This window comes from Lolium perenne, chromosome 7 (assembly GCF_019359855.2).
Source record: "Lolium perenne isolate Kyuss_39 chromosome 7, Kyuss_2.0, whole genome shotgun sequence".
In the NCBI taxonomy this organism is placed as follows: domain Eukaryota; kingdom Viridiplantae; phylum Streptophyta; class Magnoliopsida; order Poales; family Poaceae; genus Lolium; species Lolium perenne.
This window is the reverse complement of record NC_067250.2, coordinates 263539575-263554562: the sequence shown is the minus strand read 5'-3', so window position 1 is coordinate 263554562 and position 14988 is coordinate 263539575. Positions and strand designations below refer to the sequence as shown.

The following is a 14988-nucleotide window of genomic DNA, read 5'->3' as shown; positions in this document are numbered from 1 at the left end:
ACGTCATTGACACATGAAATGGCGCGCAGCGACGGTGCAGTTTCCACAAAGGCGCAATGACACGTCTCGTCGCGCTTAGCTCTCTGTGTCGGCGTCAGTGCGCGCCACCGCTCTGTCGCCTCCCTCCGGCGTAAAAAAAGGGGTGCTCGTGTATCGCCCCTCACACAAAACCCTAGCGCCGCAATCTCCAACCCTAACCGCCACCATCTCAAGGATTCGAGGTCGTGGGCCGCTCCATGGCTGGTCGAGGTCAAGGTCGCGGGCGTGGCTGCCACGGCTGCGGCCACGCTAGAGCAGCAACGTCTACAAGGTCTGTCGTCGCCTGCGCCGTCGTTGTCTTCCGAGGAGTGGAAGTTCGAGTTCATCATCGTCCTCAGTGGCTACCCACTCGGCATCCAGAGGCTGCCGGACAAGTTCGGTGAGTTTGTCGTTGGCAACGAGAGTCGGCCACGCTGCAGCTGCTGGAGGCTCGCTACGGCTTTTGCCGATGGGTAGTGGATGTGCTCTTCGACGGGCGCGGCAAGATGTAGCTCCATACCAGCTGGGAGAAGTTCGTGCGCTCCCACGACCTCCAAGCCGGTTGCATGCTCACCTTCTACTACAAAGGTGAGGACAAGATGAACGTGAAGGTGTTCAACGACACTACACATCGACGACGAAGAGGACGATGATTGAGCATGGCGAGTGTTCTTTCTTTGCAGCGAAGATGGCCGCCGGCCAATTGAATCCACTAGTGTAGGTTTATGTGTGTTTTTCTTGGGCATCGAAGACCAACAGGGCACTCTCCAGCTGGATTTTCAATTTGGATGACTGCCTGAGAGGGTTCTTTCTTCGCAGTAAAGAACGCGAAACCGACGTACTTACACTACTTAGGTTTTCTAATTTTGCAATATTTCAACCATGTTCCAAACTATGTATTAGTTTGTGTAATGTTTCTCATGTCTATTTAAATGAAAATGCAACAAAAAAAGAGTTATTTTAATGTAAAATTAGTTTGGGGGACGCAACTGGGGAGAGACGCGCCCCAAGCTTGGTACGATTTTTTTTAAGCGGAGGTGTCCCCCAAACTTTTAATCTGATACCATTTGGGGGCCACTTTGAGGGACGTGACTGAAAATGCTCTAATATCATGTTTCTCCGGCCTCTATAATGTGTTTGCATGCTCTCTTGCATATTTTTATGGACTCCGCGTGTGCAAAGTCAGACACGCACCTATATGTTTTAGTTTTCTGCATTTTTCATTTATTTCATCATACGAGCTCTATTTTAAATATGAGCATTGAATTGAAAATTTCGAATCTTTCGTCAAGAAACTGAACGAAATATCGTCACAAATGGTATTGACCATATAGCATACACAATAAGGATGATTCCAAAATAATCACAAACGTTCATGGTCATATCATATCATATCATAGCATCCAACAGCATATAAATAACAAAAGAAGATAAAGCTAGTCCATCAAAATGCTCCCACAAGCATCACACACAATCACCAGAGGACTGTGAAAAGGATCTTGCCTTCTCATCCATCTCCCTTGTGTCCATCATCATCTATCTATTTTCCTCGAGTCTCTTGCACCTTATCTCCTTGTTGGCCTCCGACTTCATCTAGTCCGCGTTTTGCCTCAACCTTGTCTCCTCGAGCACAAGTTTAAGCTCATCGAAGGCAGTATTGTGGGCATCCATTGTGTCCATATGGGGCCCATACTCCTTTTTTTAGAGGAGGGGCCATACTCCTTTGCTTATTCAACCCCTCTTCATTGCCTTGTACTTGTTAAGAGCCTCCACGTTGGTAGAGGCAGGAGTCTATAGCAACATCTTGAGTGTAGTCATGAACTTCGAACCCAACAAGAGAGAGGTGTCCACCCTCGACCATAGGTCTTTATAAAATTTGCATGTGAACTCGTCGAATCCACACTATCCAATGCACAAACAAATACGATATAATCGGATCCAAAACATTGATAATATGTGAGAATCAAAACAAAACAAAAAAAATCCTGAAAATTGCCTTGCACACGCAGTACGCGCTAGCCTCTGTGACGACGGCCGACTCCTCCTGGAGGCGGCGCCAGCGAACGCACATGGAAGGGAGGAGGACCATGGCCACCCAGTGTCTTCTTCTTCTTCGGGCCGGCATCTTTGCTCCTCCGCATGCAGCCAAGGATGCACCAGTGGCACGACTTGTGGCGGCATTGCCAACAAGGATAGGAGAAAATTGCGGGAGTAAATGGCAAATGGCTTCAGCGTGAGTCGCCATCAAGCGCCTACATATTTTCAAGGTTGGGTACTTATTTTGAAGGCCCAACCCAGCTGTTTTGAACGTGCCTCTATACAAAAAAAATAAAAATAAAGGCTAGAGTAGGGCTTCTGCTAAGGCCATTTCTTTTTTACCCCTCCAACATCTAAAATCAGCAAAATCCGCAAAATTATGCAGGATGGGGCATCATAGGGTGTTTGCTAGAGTTGCTCTAACGAGCTATTTCCCTTGCCCACGGCCGACGCCACTACTAGGCCGCCTCACCGCTCCCACAAACACCACCACCAGTCCTATGGCCACCCCAGCAATCCCTCTAAAAGTGTCACACTCCGACCATCTTCTAATGCGATGAGAAATCAGACCTCCAACTCTTAACTCCCGCATTGCGAACTGATTCTTTTGTGGAACTATTGATGAGGGACAGTATATAAAATAAAATAAAAATAAAACATAAGTAATATCTACTACTAGTTTCTACACACTTCCACTATATTCTAGGTAATATGGTCCTCTAGTTATGTGTGTTGTAGTGGTTTCCAGAGTATTCTAGTATAAGTTGTAACTAGGATATTTGTAGCGCTTTCCCTAGCTTATGTAGTGTTCTCTAGAACACTCTAGTTGTAAGTAGAGCTAAGTAGTGAAGGCTCATGCAGCCTATAAATAGAGGTCCAACCTCTACCTATGTAATCGGACTATGTACCCCTACCTATCAAATAAATGGAACCTTGTGTTCTGTCCTAAGATCTTGGACTAGATCTTGTGCGTTGAGAGTTTCGGATTGAACTCTTGACAACCCCGCCCCTAGAGCGATATCTAGCCTACGCCCCTAGAGCGATATCTAGCTCAGCACGTTGAAGCGGTTCCTTCAACAATTGTGTTGTCCACGTTGTAGCAACACGGTGGAGTTGTTCCTCCACAACCTTGTGCTGCTTCAGGTGGTATCAGAGCCTCGCTGATCCGATCCGGCTGTAGGTCTCCTCATTGAGAGTTGCACCAAGCAATGGAGGAATTGGGGAAAAGAGTGGATGTTGTAGATCAACAAATCCAAGCGCTCCGTGAAGACCTTAACCGCAGATTTGATCAGCTAGTTGAGATGGTAAGAAAGGGTGTTCCTCCTGTTGCCAATGAAGAATCATCAAAGGAGGCAGATGATAGGCGTCGAAGAATGGGAGGTCGTATTGAAGCAAAAACACCTCATTCACGTGTTGTTCAGCGTACTTCAAGGAGGCCAATGTATGCTGAAGCTTCCGAAGGTGACGAGTATGACGAGAGCCTTGAAGAACCTGATCTCCATACATATCCGAGAGTACACCGCTCTACATATGCGAGGGATACATACAAGGTGAGAGCTGAGATCCCCACTTTTAATGGAAATGTTGATATTGAGGGGTGCCTTGATTGGTTGTATGAGGTGGAGACTTTCTTTGAGGTTATGGATATTCCGGAAGATCGTAGAGTTTCTTTGGTTGCATACAAGCTAAAAGGAGGAGCTGGTGCATGGTGGTATCGCCTTGAAGAAGATCGCAGGCTAAGAGGAGAACCTCGTGTGAGATCTTGGCGGCAGATGAAGAATCTTTTGAAAGGGAGATTTTTGCCTGCAGATTACGATCAGATCCTATTTATTCAGTTTCAGAATTGTGCTCAAGGAAATAAGACTGTTTCAGAATACACGGAGGAGTTCCTAAGGCTACAAGTGAGGTGCCACCTTGGTGAAACTGAAGATCAACAAGTTGCAAGATACATCAATGGTCTCAATGATGCTATCCAGGATCGTTTGATGATGCAGCAAATTTGGTCCCTTGATCAAGCACAAGCTCTAGCATTAAAGGCAGAGAGATTGGTAAAGGCAAGAAAGGCAAGTAAGGCTCCATATTCGCATATGGAAGACTCATCTAGGAGCCACTCCCACGGAATGGAAGAAGAGACCACTCAACCCGGTGCAAAAGAAATTGTCACAAAGCAAGCCGGAGGTAAGAGTAGGGCAAAGCCTGTGATAAAATGCTATAAATGTGGTGAAGAGGGGCATGTATCTAGCAATTGCCCATTGAGGAAATTTGTCAACACAACAATCCATGATGGCAAAGATGGCGAAGAATATGAATCTGAAGATATAGAAGGACCAGATATTTGTGAAGAAGAGGGAGAAGAGGTGGTATGTGTGATTCAGCGCCCCTTGTGCTCAACACCGCAGCGCGACAACACACGACAAAAGAAAATATTTGAGAGCAAATGCACGGTGAATGGCAAGGTATGCAAATTAGTGATTGATAGTTGCAGCTGTGAAAATCTTATCTCTCGGAATTTGGTGAACCATTTAAAGCTTGAGACACATGATCATCCAAACCCCTACACTATTGGGTGGATCAAGAAAGGAGTGAATATGAGGGTCACCAAACAATGCAACCTGCCACTCTCTTTGGGCAAGCACTATCACGCAAATGTGTTATGTGATGTTGTTGATATGGATGTCAGCCATGTTCTTCTTGGGAGACCTTGGCAATATGATGTGAATACAACACACAAAGGGAAGGAAAATTCTTACTCTTTCACTTGGAACAAGCGGAAGATCATCATTCTACCAAATCAATCAAATCGTAATAGCTCCAAGGAGAAAGAGAAAAGTGACCACAAACAGAGGATAAAATCATTTCAGGTTGGTGATAAGGTGATGGTATACCTCCGGAAAGAAGGACCGCCATTAGACATCAAAGAGAAACTTAGATGGTGGAAATACAGGCCCTTCTCTGTTCTAAGGAAGATAAATGAGAATGCCTACATGATAGATCTTCCAGCTGAGATGGAAATATCCAACATATTCAACGTGACAGACTTGGCTCTTTATCATCAAGAACAAGCACTCTATGAAGATAACTCGAGGTCGAGTTCTAAACAACCAGGGGAGAATGATGAGGGACAGTATATAAAATAAAATAAAAATAAAACATAAGTAATATCCAGTACTAGCTTCTACACACTTCCACTATATTCTAGGTAATATGGTCCTCTACTTATGTGTGTTGTAGTGGTTTCCAGAGTATTCTAGTATAAGTTGTAACTAGGATATTTGTAGCGCTTTCCCTAGCTTATGTAGTGTTCTCTAGAACACTCTAGTTGTAAGTAGAGCTAAGTAGTGAAGGCTCATGCAGCCTATAAATAGAGGTCCAACCTCTACCTATGTAATCGGACTATGTACCCCTACCTATCAAATAAATGGAACCTTGTGTTCTGTCCTAAGATCTTGGACTAGATCTTGTGCGTTGAGAGTTTCGGATTGAACTCTTGACAACCCCGCCCCTAGAGCGATATCTAGCCTACGCCCCTAGAGCGATATCTAGCTCAGCACGTTGAAGCGGTTCCTTCAACAATTGTGCTGTCCACGTTGTAGCAACACGGTGGAGTTGTTCCTCCACAACCTTGTGCTGCTTCAACTATGGACAGGCAATGGCATGAAAAATAAGGATGTAGTCTCTTCGTAACACTAGTTTTACAATTTGTAGCGACAAATGAACTATTGGTAACCTTACTCTAGAGGCAAATGTGGATTTTTTCCTGTTCAGAGCGTCCGAAGCAGAGGTGAAATTTGTCACGGAAGACTACTTATACAGTTACAAGTTCTGCTTTCATACAGCTGATCTGAATCTTACAGTAAAGACTTGCAGTTTACCATAAGTCTCAGCTGATGCTACCCTCATTCTTTACAAAAAGGAAGATGTACTTTTTCATGTTCATCTTTATAACCAAAGCATAGATGCGGGAAGTACATGGCAGATACTTCTAGGGAAACAGTGTGGATGATGTGTGCCGCTGGATCATGTTCTGCAAACAGACAACTGAATACGAGTCAGTTAAAATCCAGCTGAATGTACTTGGGCGATGTGAGAGCAAATATACAGGATCAATAGTCAGTTCAACATGGAAAATACTTCCAGAACTCTTGTTCAAAAAGAGGAATAAACTCCCACAAAGTTCAGGATGGCACATCTCCAACATGCGAGATTATATTCTGAACATAAGCAGCATGAATAGTAGGAGTATACTATACTGGTGTAAATGTTCAGGATGCATGAAAAGGCTATCAGGTGGAGTTTGGGAATATTGCTGAAATAGAAAGAGTCATGTAAAATCTTGTGGTATTCCTCTTGAGTTCTTTTAGTGTCAGTCGTTAAGAGTTCTTTTCAGAGAACTATTTTTTAGTGAAACCATTTCTGAGAATTTCAACAATGAGGAATCGTAGTCATCACTCTTCAGGGTGCTTTCATGAGCAATTGGATTTTAGACGTGTACTGCCGCTCTTGTAGGTGCCTGGTTAGAGTTCTTCTATCATTACACGCCTTTAAATTTTACTACTCCCTCTTACTGTCGTGCATCTATAATAGTTAATCATTTGATATTTCAATTATCTGGTACTTTACAATATTGTCAATCCTCATATGTTGGAGAAATACACTTTGCAACAAAAAAAAATTGCATTATTTATCAAAAAATCAGTAGTTTGACTATCGTAAGCTGAGGTTGTGTATCGTCTTCAACAGCTCAAACCCGCATATAGGTTAATAAATCCCCCTTTTTCATGGAGATACAACACATGACTGAAAAGCTAGAAACAGGCATTACTTGCTGTTCACCATGGAAAGGCTCTGTAGTTTGACTATGTGTATTTGTTACAGTAACATTAAGCATATTTACTACTCCCTTCTTAATTGTATGTGTTCACAGCTTGCAACAAATCATACATTTTTATATGATGTTCATCTTTTATGTGATGCTCCAGATATGTTTTCATATGTTGGTTTCCCCATCATGTTACAAGAATAAGTGGGCGGCCAACAGATTGGCCACTTAAGATAACCTTCGATGGGCAACCACAATATGATTTGCCATTACCATAGTGCCTATGGTCACATTAAAAAAAATCAATTCCTATGGTCAACCTGGGGGAGTTTTAAAAAATTACATTTTCCAATACAATCTATTGTGCCATATACAAGCTAAAATTCTTAACCTCCATAATTCATTTATTTTTGTTATTTTGGTATGAAAAAGATCCTAAAACTTCAGCTTACCAATGGTCCTTGGTGACATATCTCTACATTCTGATGTTTCAGTTATGCCAATTACCAAAGCTATCAGCACAACAAGATTTGTTGGTTTGCTATATACCTAATCCTCCATGGTGGTAATGACAAAGGCAACAATAATAGATAAAGCCGAAGGTACTAACAAGCCTCGCCAACTCGCTCGACAGTACGTGTAGACGTGTAGTTGAACCCGGAAAGAACTGAAGCAGTAAGCTGGTTGCCACAACCAGAGGAAACCACTGGGGTAGCTGGATGCTAGCAAGGCATAAATTGGTTTTCGGCTGGATCAGATAACCACAGCCCAATTAAAATGCTGAAGCCTAAATCTGAACAGTCGGGTAATAACAAGGAACAGAAACAGCTGAATCTCGGCATCGAGTTCCAAGATTTATCATACAGCTACTAGTACTCACCTAACAGCTCGAGAAGGCGGGGCAGCCCTCAAGAGAAGAGGAGTGGATCACAAGTCCGGCAAGCGCTGCGCCTGGTCCTCGCGGGGCCCCTCGTCCTGCGCCTCCTTGGCCTTGGCGAGCATGTGCGCCTCGTACCTCTGCAGCCTCTCCTCCATCTTGGCCTGCGCGCGCGCAGGAAGAGCGGAATTAAGTGAGCGCCGCGGGCCTGGCTGGACGAAATGCGTTAAGAAGGTCGGTAGGGGGGCGGGATCCGGCGTGCCTTGTAGGAGGTCTCGATGCGGTGCATGACGTAGAAGCCGAGGCCGCCGCCGAGGATGGTGCCGGCCATGATCCGCACGTACGCCCACCGGCGCGAACCGGGCGGCGCCATTGCCCGCTGACCTCGCGCCGCCGGTAGAGGTGGGTGGGGTGGCCGGCTGGAGGAGGACGTTGCCGTCGGGAGATGGTGGGTGGGGGACGGCGACTCGGGAATATTGGGGGCGGCGGAACGGAACGGAACGGTGGAAATGTGGAATGGTGGGAGTGGAGTGACGGTCGATGGCCGGGCCGAAATGACGGCTGCTGCCGGCCCATGGACCTGTTCTTTGCTCGTGGTAGGCCCTGGGCCGCTTTGGTGCACGGGGGCAGCTGGAGACGACATTACCATCAATAAGATTTTATCAATCTCAGTCTCGAGTCTCTTTTACTTATATGAGGGACACTATTATGCCAGGGTTTAATTAATTCTATTGGTCTCAAAGAGGTGATAGGGGTTTGTTCTTGGTACCTGTGGTGGATGAGAAGGAGAAGAACACATGATGAAGAAGTGCCACCTATCAATCAGGCTATGATGTCTATTCTTTCTATCGTATCGAATCATGCAAAGGCCCCAAAACCCCAAAGTAGCGGGCTGGTGAAGTGATCTAAACCGCCACCCAGGTATATGAAACTAAATGTTGACGCATCATTTCATGTGGACTCTGGCTCGGGATCTATGGGGGCTATTGTCCGGGATTACCAATGAAGATTTGTTGTTGGAGCTTGTTCAATGATTTCACATGTCCCGTCGGCCTCGATGGCCGAGGCTTTAGCAATAAGAGAATGCCTAAACCTAATCAAAAGGCTGGGTTGTAGCAGAGTCCAAGCTGAATCTGACTCACTCGAGACGATTGAAGCATGCAATTAATGGAGAAGAACGATGGTGGAATGAAGCCTCAACCATGTTCGCCAACTGTGTCGATCTGGTCACACACATTGGAATTATTGAGTTTAAACACTACCGAGGGATGCTAATAGAGTAGCTCACGAATTAGCTAGATTTAGTTTTGTCAATAATGTCTCTTGTAATTGGGGCGTTGATTCCCCTATATTTATTCGTCAGGAACTCATTAGTGATGTAACGATCACTTGATGGTGCAGCAGCAAGTTTTTTAGGCACTATTTTCCTTACCAGGGTACCTAAGGGGACTGGAATGTTTTTAATGAGGCGGCTTGCTTGCTTAATATATAATATTTTAAAAAAACTAAGCCTCTCAAAGGTGCTCGTAGAGATAAGGTATGTGTGGGTTCATGGGGGTAAGGGCAACTCCAACGGAGCGACCCAAACCACGCCCGCGCGTCCGGATGGGTCGAGCCGGATAAAAACGCGGCCCAACGCGGGGACGCACCGCAAAAGCGGACGGCCGCGGCGTCCGGAACGACGCAAACCCGGCCCAAATCTGGGCTAGGTTTGCGTTGCCACGGATGGCACGCGCCGTCCGCTCGCGTCCGGGGCGCTGGTCGCCTCGTCTCCCTGGGGCCCACCTGTCGGTGACCAGGGAGTCTATTAAATGGGGACTGGAGGGGATCTGGCGCGACGGGAGGAGGAGGAGGAGGCGCGGCGGGAGGAGGCCAGGCGCCGCGCCGACGAGGAGCGCCGCGGCAGGAGGACAGGCGCCGCGCGGAGCAGCGGTGGCGCCAGGAGGCCAGGCGCCGCGCACAGCGGGCAGAGAGGCAGCGCCTCGGGGAGGAGGCGGCGCTCGTGCGCCGCCGCAGCCTCGGGTGGCTTAGGACCCCGACTCGGCTTGGGAGGAGGCCCCGTGGTCTCCGTGGCCGGAGTCCCCGGCGCGGTCGAGCCACAACAGCGCGTCGCCGCCGTCGGACGTCGTCCACGACGACGACGTCGCCGACGACGCCCACAGGGGCTAGGCGGCGCACCGGCGGCCACCGCGCCGCCGACCAAACCCTAATAGAGGGTTTTTTATTAGTTTAAATTTAAAAGCCCATATAGGGGCTTCTTTTGTTAGTTTTATTTGCCCAAAATAGGAAATTTGGCCAAAATAGGGCATATGTTCAATGAAATTTCGTTTAAATTCGCATTTTTACAAATCTTTTTCTATTTCCTTGATTATGCGCTGCGTCCGCGCGTTGGGCGCAGCGCGCGACCCAAACGGACACGCGGACGCGAGCCGCTGTCCGCGTGTCCGCTTGGCCACCCAAACGGCCCAAACCGGACGGCCCAGCGCGTCCGTTTGGGTCGCGTGGTTGGAGATGCCCTAAGCCTATGTACATATTTGTAAACGTCTATGTTTATTATTAGTTTAATAACAAATGGATCATCTACAAGAAACGTTGTGCCTAGAGTAACATTGAAGTTTAAGTCCGCGGTATTGCTCAAGACATAGACGCTTAGTTCTTCTAAAGGCTGAAAAAGTAAGTTGTAATAGCCTTCTTTTAACAGGGGAAGGCCCACAAGGGTATAGTGCTGCAATATATTTGTCGTCGGTGGAATACAAAATATAAACAGGACCCCAAAGTAAACTAACATTACATCGCAGTCCTAGAATTTAGCACAAAGGACCCTGAAACATAAAACAGAAAGGCAATCAAGTCATCTTCTCCACCGCAACAATAAGGACTCCACCGCCGGTCGGCCTTCTTCTCGCCGGGGACGAAGCCACTTGGGAGACAAAGGGCGATTTGCACCGGCGGGAATACCTTAGACTAGGAGGTTGAGCTGACGCCATCTTTGGCGTCTGGAGAGGCTTCCTTCTCAGCCAGAAGTTATGGCGGCAATCGAGGGCCTCAATGTGATGATCTCCAGCCTGCAGCAAGAAAACCCGATGGAGCTCCGATCCAGCCACCTCTCTCCACCAACCGCCACCACGACGACGAGATCGAGAGGAAACACTGAAATCCCAAACTCTACCACAGCTACCCCCTGATCTGGGGGGTCTTCAAGCTTATTTGATAGAGCACCTTCTCCAAATCCGCTGCAACCTTACCCCATCCACCATGGATAAAAGCATAGCAACAGAAGGACTGAAGGAGGCTTCTCCAGCCGCTACTCGGAGAGGACTGAGAAAAGATCAACATCGGCATATAGCCAGACTCCATGGAGGAAAAATGATAAAGGAACCCTAGATGCTAAAAACTGCTAGGTTAATGTTGTACAAGGAGGGACCCTCTCATGTCTCAACGCCGGCCACAACCAGAGAGGAGAAAGGGAGGGGTCTGCAGGCCCTAGATATAGGAGAGCAGGAGAGTCGGGTTGGGGAGAGGAACAAGAATGACCGTCTGCCTCCAACCGGTGTGTAACAACTTAAAAAAACAAGTTGCTTCCTCTTTTCTTCCATAACCTACTTAGCTTATCAGGAGGGGCTTTCAAACGAGTTATCTCATAACTAATCTAGAAGCCTCAAATGATAAGCCCGACCACTTATAGGAAAAGCTCAAGATGGATCGCTTAATTTTTACAGTTTTGCTAGTTCTCTTAGTTCTCAGTCGAGTTTCGTACACCTAATTTGCAAGTTGTAAATGAGGTTGCAACTAAAAAAATATCTTTGCACAACTAGATTTATTTTATGGTTCGTGTTGAGTTGCGACATAGAGTGCAAATGAAATTCAAAAATATTATTTGAGTGAGAACTAAGTTGACTGATTAGTCACATGTTATTTCGTTAAGGAAAATGATTCGTTGCCCCCGGGGGATAAGGCTCTCCCAACCCCAGGTCCCCAGCCGTCGGATCAACCATTTTGATGGTTAGATTTGCATGTAGCAAAAAAACACCTTCGGCAGCAAAAAATCACCCCCGGCAGCAAATGACTGAAGCAAAAAACGGTTCGTTCAGAAAAAAAAAAAAAAAGGCTGGGCTCGTTGGAGACCTCCCCGGAGACCACGTAGCAAAAAAATGTGATAATGTAGCAAAGATGAAAATCGTCAGAGACATCGCCGGAGACAACATAGCAAACATATTATCACGATGTGATGCTATTTTTTTGCTATAATTGTTTTGTTGTTTTGTTACTTTAATTTAAAAAAATTGCTACGAGCTCTCCGGCGAGATCTCCGGCGAGCTCAGCCTTTTTATTTGATTTCGTAACTGAACGATTTTTGCTACAATGTAGCAAAAACGGGTTATGTTTTTGCTGTCGGGAGGTATTTTTTTGCTACATTCAGTAGAAGCAGATCTGACCGTCCAAGATAGCCGATCCGACGGCTGGGAAATCAGATCCCCCAGGGACGCCCATTTGCCGCGTGTTATATTTTCACGCTGCGAGCCGGTTGAGTCTAGGCTAACGATCGGATTTTCAGGAAGCAGCCATCTGACTGGATTTCCTTAACTAACAACGATATATATAATCTATATATCTGAATCACTTAAACCCCGTTTGAATATATTGGTAGCTCTAAACTGAAACTGAGTTGTTCATATTCGTTTGAATATATTGGTAGCTCTAAACTGAAACTGAGTTGTTTATATTTAATTAAGCGATTCAGATAGATAGATTATATTCGTTGTTTGTTAGGCTGATTAACCCGGCCTTGTTGTACAAGATTGTAACCAAACCCTAATTATCACTATAATATAAAGAGACACGGCGCGTCCAGCCTGAGCGCTGCGCTCTTGCCTCTCCAAACACATCTCGATCATCTAAGCCTGTTTTGCTTACAAAGCCACGTACGGTTGCTACAACTGCCAATACAAGAGAGCCTGCACGGGAATCCAAGTCAAGTACAGTAGTTTTTAAGCTTGCGCTTGTGTACGATGAAAGATCTGGCAGCGTTGAAGCTTTTACCCTGCCTTCTTTTCCTAGCTATCGTGTTCGCCTGTCAGCCCTGCACCTGGGCGACTAGCGCCGCCTTGCGCGCCGACCTCACGCACGTCGACAGCGGGCGTGGCTTCACCAACGGCGAGCTGCTCCGCCGGATGGCTGCTCGTTCGACGGCACGAGCGGCCAGCCTGCGGTATTCTTCATCCGCCCGCCCCGGCGACGCCAGCAAGGCTGAGGCGGTGACCGTGCCGATGGCTCGCGGCAACACCGACACGGAGTACTACGGTTCCGAGTACCTCATCCACTTCGGTATCGGCACGCCGAGGCCGCAGCCGGTGGCGCTGGCGTTGGACACCGGCAGCGACCTAATCTGGACGCAGTGCGGGTGCATCGTCTGCTTCGACCAGCCGCTCCCTCTGGTGGACACCTCTGCCTCCGCCACCGTCCGTGGCCTCTCTTGCACCGACCCTCTCTGCCGGAGCGGAGGAGGCCTCCCGCTCTCCGGGTGCGCCGCCGACGACAACGTTTGCTTCTACGTCTACGCCTACGCCGACCAAACGGTCACGACGGGCAAGATCATGGAGGACACCTTCACGTTCCAGGCGCCAAACGGCACGGGCGTCGCCGCCGTGCCGAGCCTCCGCTTCGGATGTGGCGTGTACAACACCGGCAGCTTCATATCCAACGAGTCGGGCGTCGCCGGCTTCGCCCGTGGGCCGCTGTCGCTGCCTTCGCAGCTCAAAGTCACCAGCTTCTCGTATTGCCTCACGGCCATAGCAGATGGCACGACCAGCCCGGTGTTCCTGGGCACGATGGACAGCCTCCAAGCGCAGGCCACGGGGCCCATCCAGTCCACCCCGTTCGCCCCAGGCCCCGCGGGCAGCTTGTTCTACTACCTTTCGCTCCAAGGGATCACCGTCGGCAAGACGCGACTGCCCTTCAACGCCTCCGTCTTCGCGATCAAGGACGACGGCTCGGGCGGGACCATCATCGACTCCGGCACATCCATCACCAACTTCCCGCAGGCCGTGTTCGAAAGCCTCCAGGAGGCGTTCGTGTCGCAGATGCCGCTGCCCGTCGCAAACAACTCCGACGGCAGGCTGTGCTTCGCCGCCATCTCCTCTTCGTCCTCCACTGCGGCGGACACGACCAAAGTGCGTGTGCCCAAGCTCATCCTCCACCTGGACGGCGCCGACTGGGACATCCCGCGGGAGAATTACATGCTGCACGTCCAAGACGTTGACGGCACCGGCGCCGGCGACGGGCTGTGCCTGGTCATCGATTCGTCAGGCGTCGACGACGGCTTCACCATCATAGGCAACTTCCAGCAGCAGAACACCCACATCGTCTACGACCTCGAAGCCAATAAGATGAGCTTCGCGCCCGCACGCTGCAACAAGCTCTGATCGAGTCCGAGTCCGAGTCCGAGTCTTACACTGTCTTTCACATTATACGTACAGTAGTATTTCATCGAAATTGAATACAAATTCACAGTTATTCAAATTTGAAAGCTTGTTGGGTTTTCCCATGGATTTGTTCGATCTTCTACATGCATGAACGGATCTTAATTAATTGCATTTTCTTGCTCCAGAAAACTCCTAAAATTTAGTAATCCAATCAAATACTCATCAACCAAAGCTTCTCTATATTTCAAACTCTCTGTAAAACAATACTACTACTTAGAATAACGAAATTCTCAATCTATTAGAAACTGTAAATTCTTTCACCTCCTCGGAGATTCTTCATCTTCTACAAAGAGTAGTGAAAAACTAATCAACGTAAGTCACCAATAAGATAATATACATGTGACTATGAGAGTATCCTTGGCCAATTCATAAGCAGGAAGAAATTTGTAATATATCCATCACATGTGACTTTTTATATCCTAAAATGTCTAAATTTAGTAGTATAATCCAGTCTACTACTCAGGCGTTGATCTTAATGATTTATCTTGTTTCGTTCCTGCCACCAACGCTAGAGAAGCGCCACACCTTTCATGCCCTTGTCATTTGAAATTGATTGGAGGCACTCCATGACCTACACCGGATTTGCACAACCCCTTAAAAGAAGTCTGACATCTTCTAGCTTGAGTGCACGCCACAATTTCTTCACTTCTTTACATTCGATAAACAAATGACTCACATCTAGAAACTGATAGAGCAAACCGTGCATCTAGTATTCAGTTCAAACACCTCTCCTTTCAATGGTGATGTATAGGGTA

The 14988-nt window shown here is 47.4% G+C and overlaps 2 protein-coding genes across 3 annotated transcripts; one reads left to right on the top strand and one right to left on the bottom strand.

Moving 5' to 3' along the window:
- Positions 1 to 5789: 5789 nt before the first annotated feature.
- On the bottom strand, positions 5790 to 8277 carry LOC127312955 (uncharacterized). 2 transcript variants are annotated; one of them, XM_051343496.2, is made up of 3 exons: positions 8014 to 8277; positions 7755 to 7915; positions 5790 to 6093 (listed from the first exon to the last, which is right to left on the bottom strand). In XM_051343496.2, the coding sequence occupies exons 1-2, from the start codon at positions 8122 to 8124 to the stop codon at positions 7802 to 7804; spliced, it is 225 nt and encodes a 74-aa protein (XP_051199456.1). In that variant the 5' UTR covers positions 8125 to 8277; the 3' UTR covers positions 5790 to 6093; positions 7755 to 7801. The 2 variants fall into 2 exon arrangements, with proteins under 2 accessions (XP_051199456.1, XP_051199455.1); XM_051343495.2 differs by having other exon boundaries at positions 5790 to 6079; positions 8014 to 8276.
- A 4483-nt stretch (positions 8278 to 12760) lies between these two features.
- LOC127311786 (aspartic proteinase nepenthesin-1-like) lies at positions 12761 to 14173 on the top strand. The gene has a single exon (XM_051342241.1). The coding sequence runs from the start codon at positions 12761 to 12763 to the stop codon at positions 14171 to 14173; it is 1413 nt and encodes a 470-aa protein (XP_051198201.1).
- Positions 14174 to 14988: the final 815 nt, after the last annotated feature.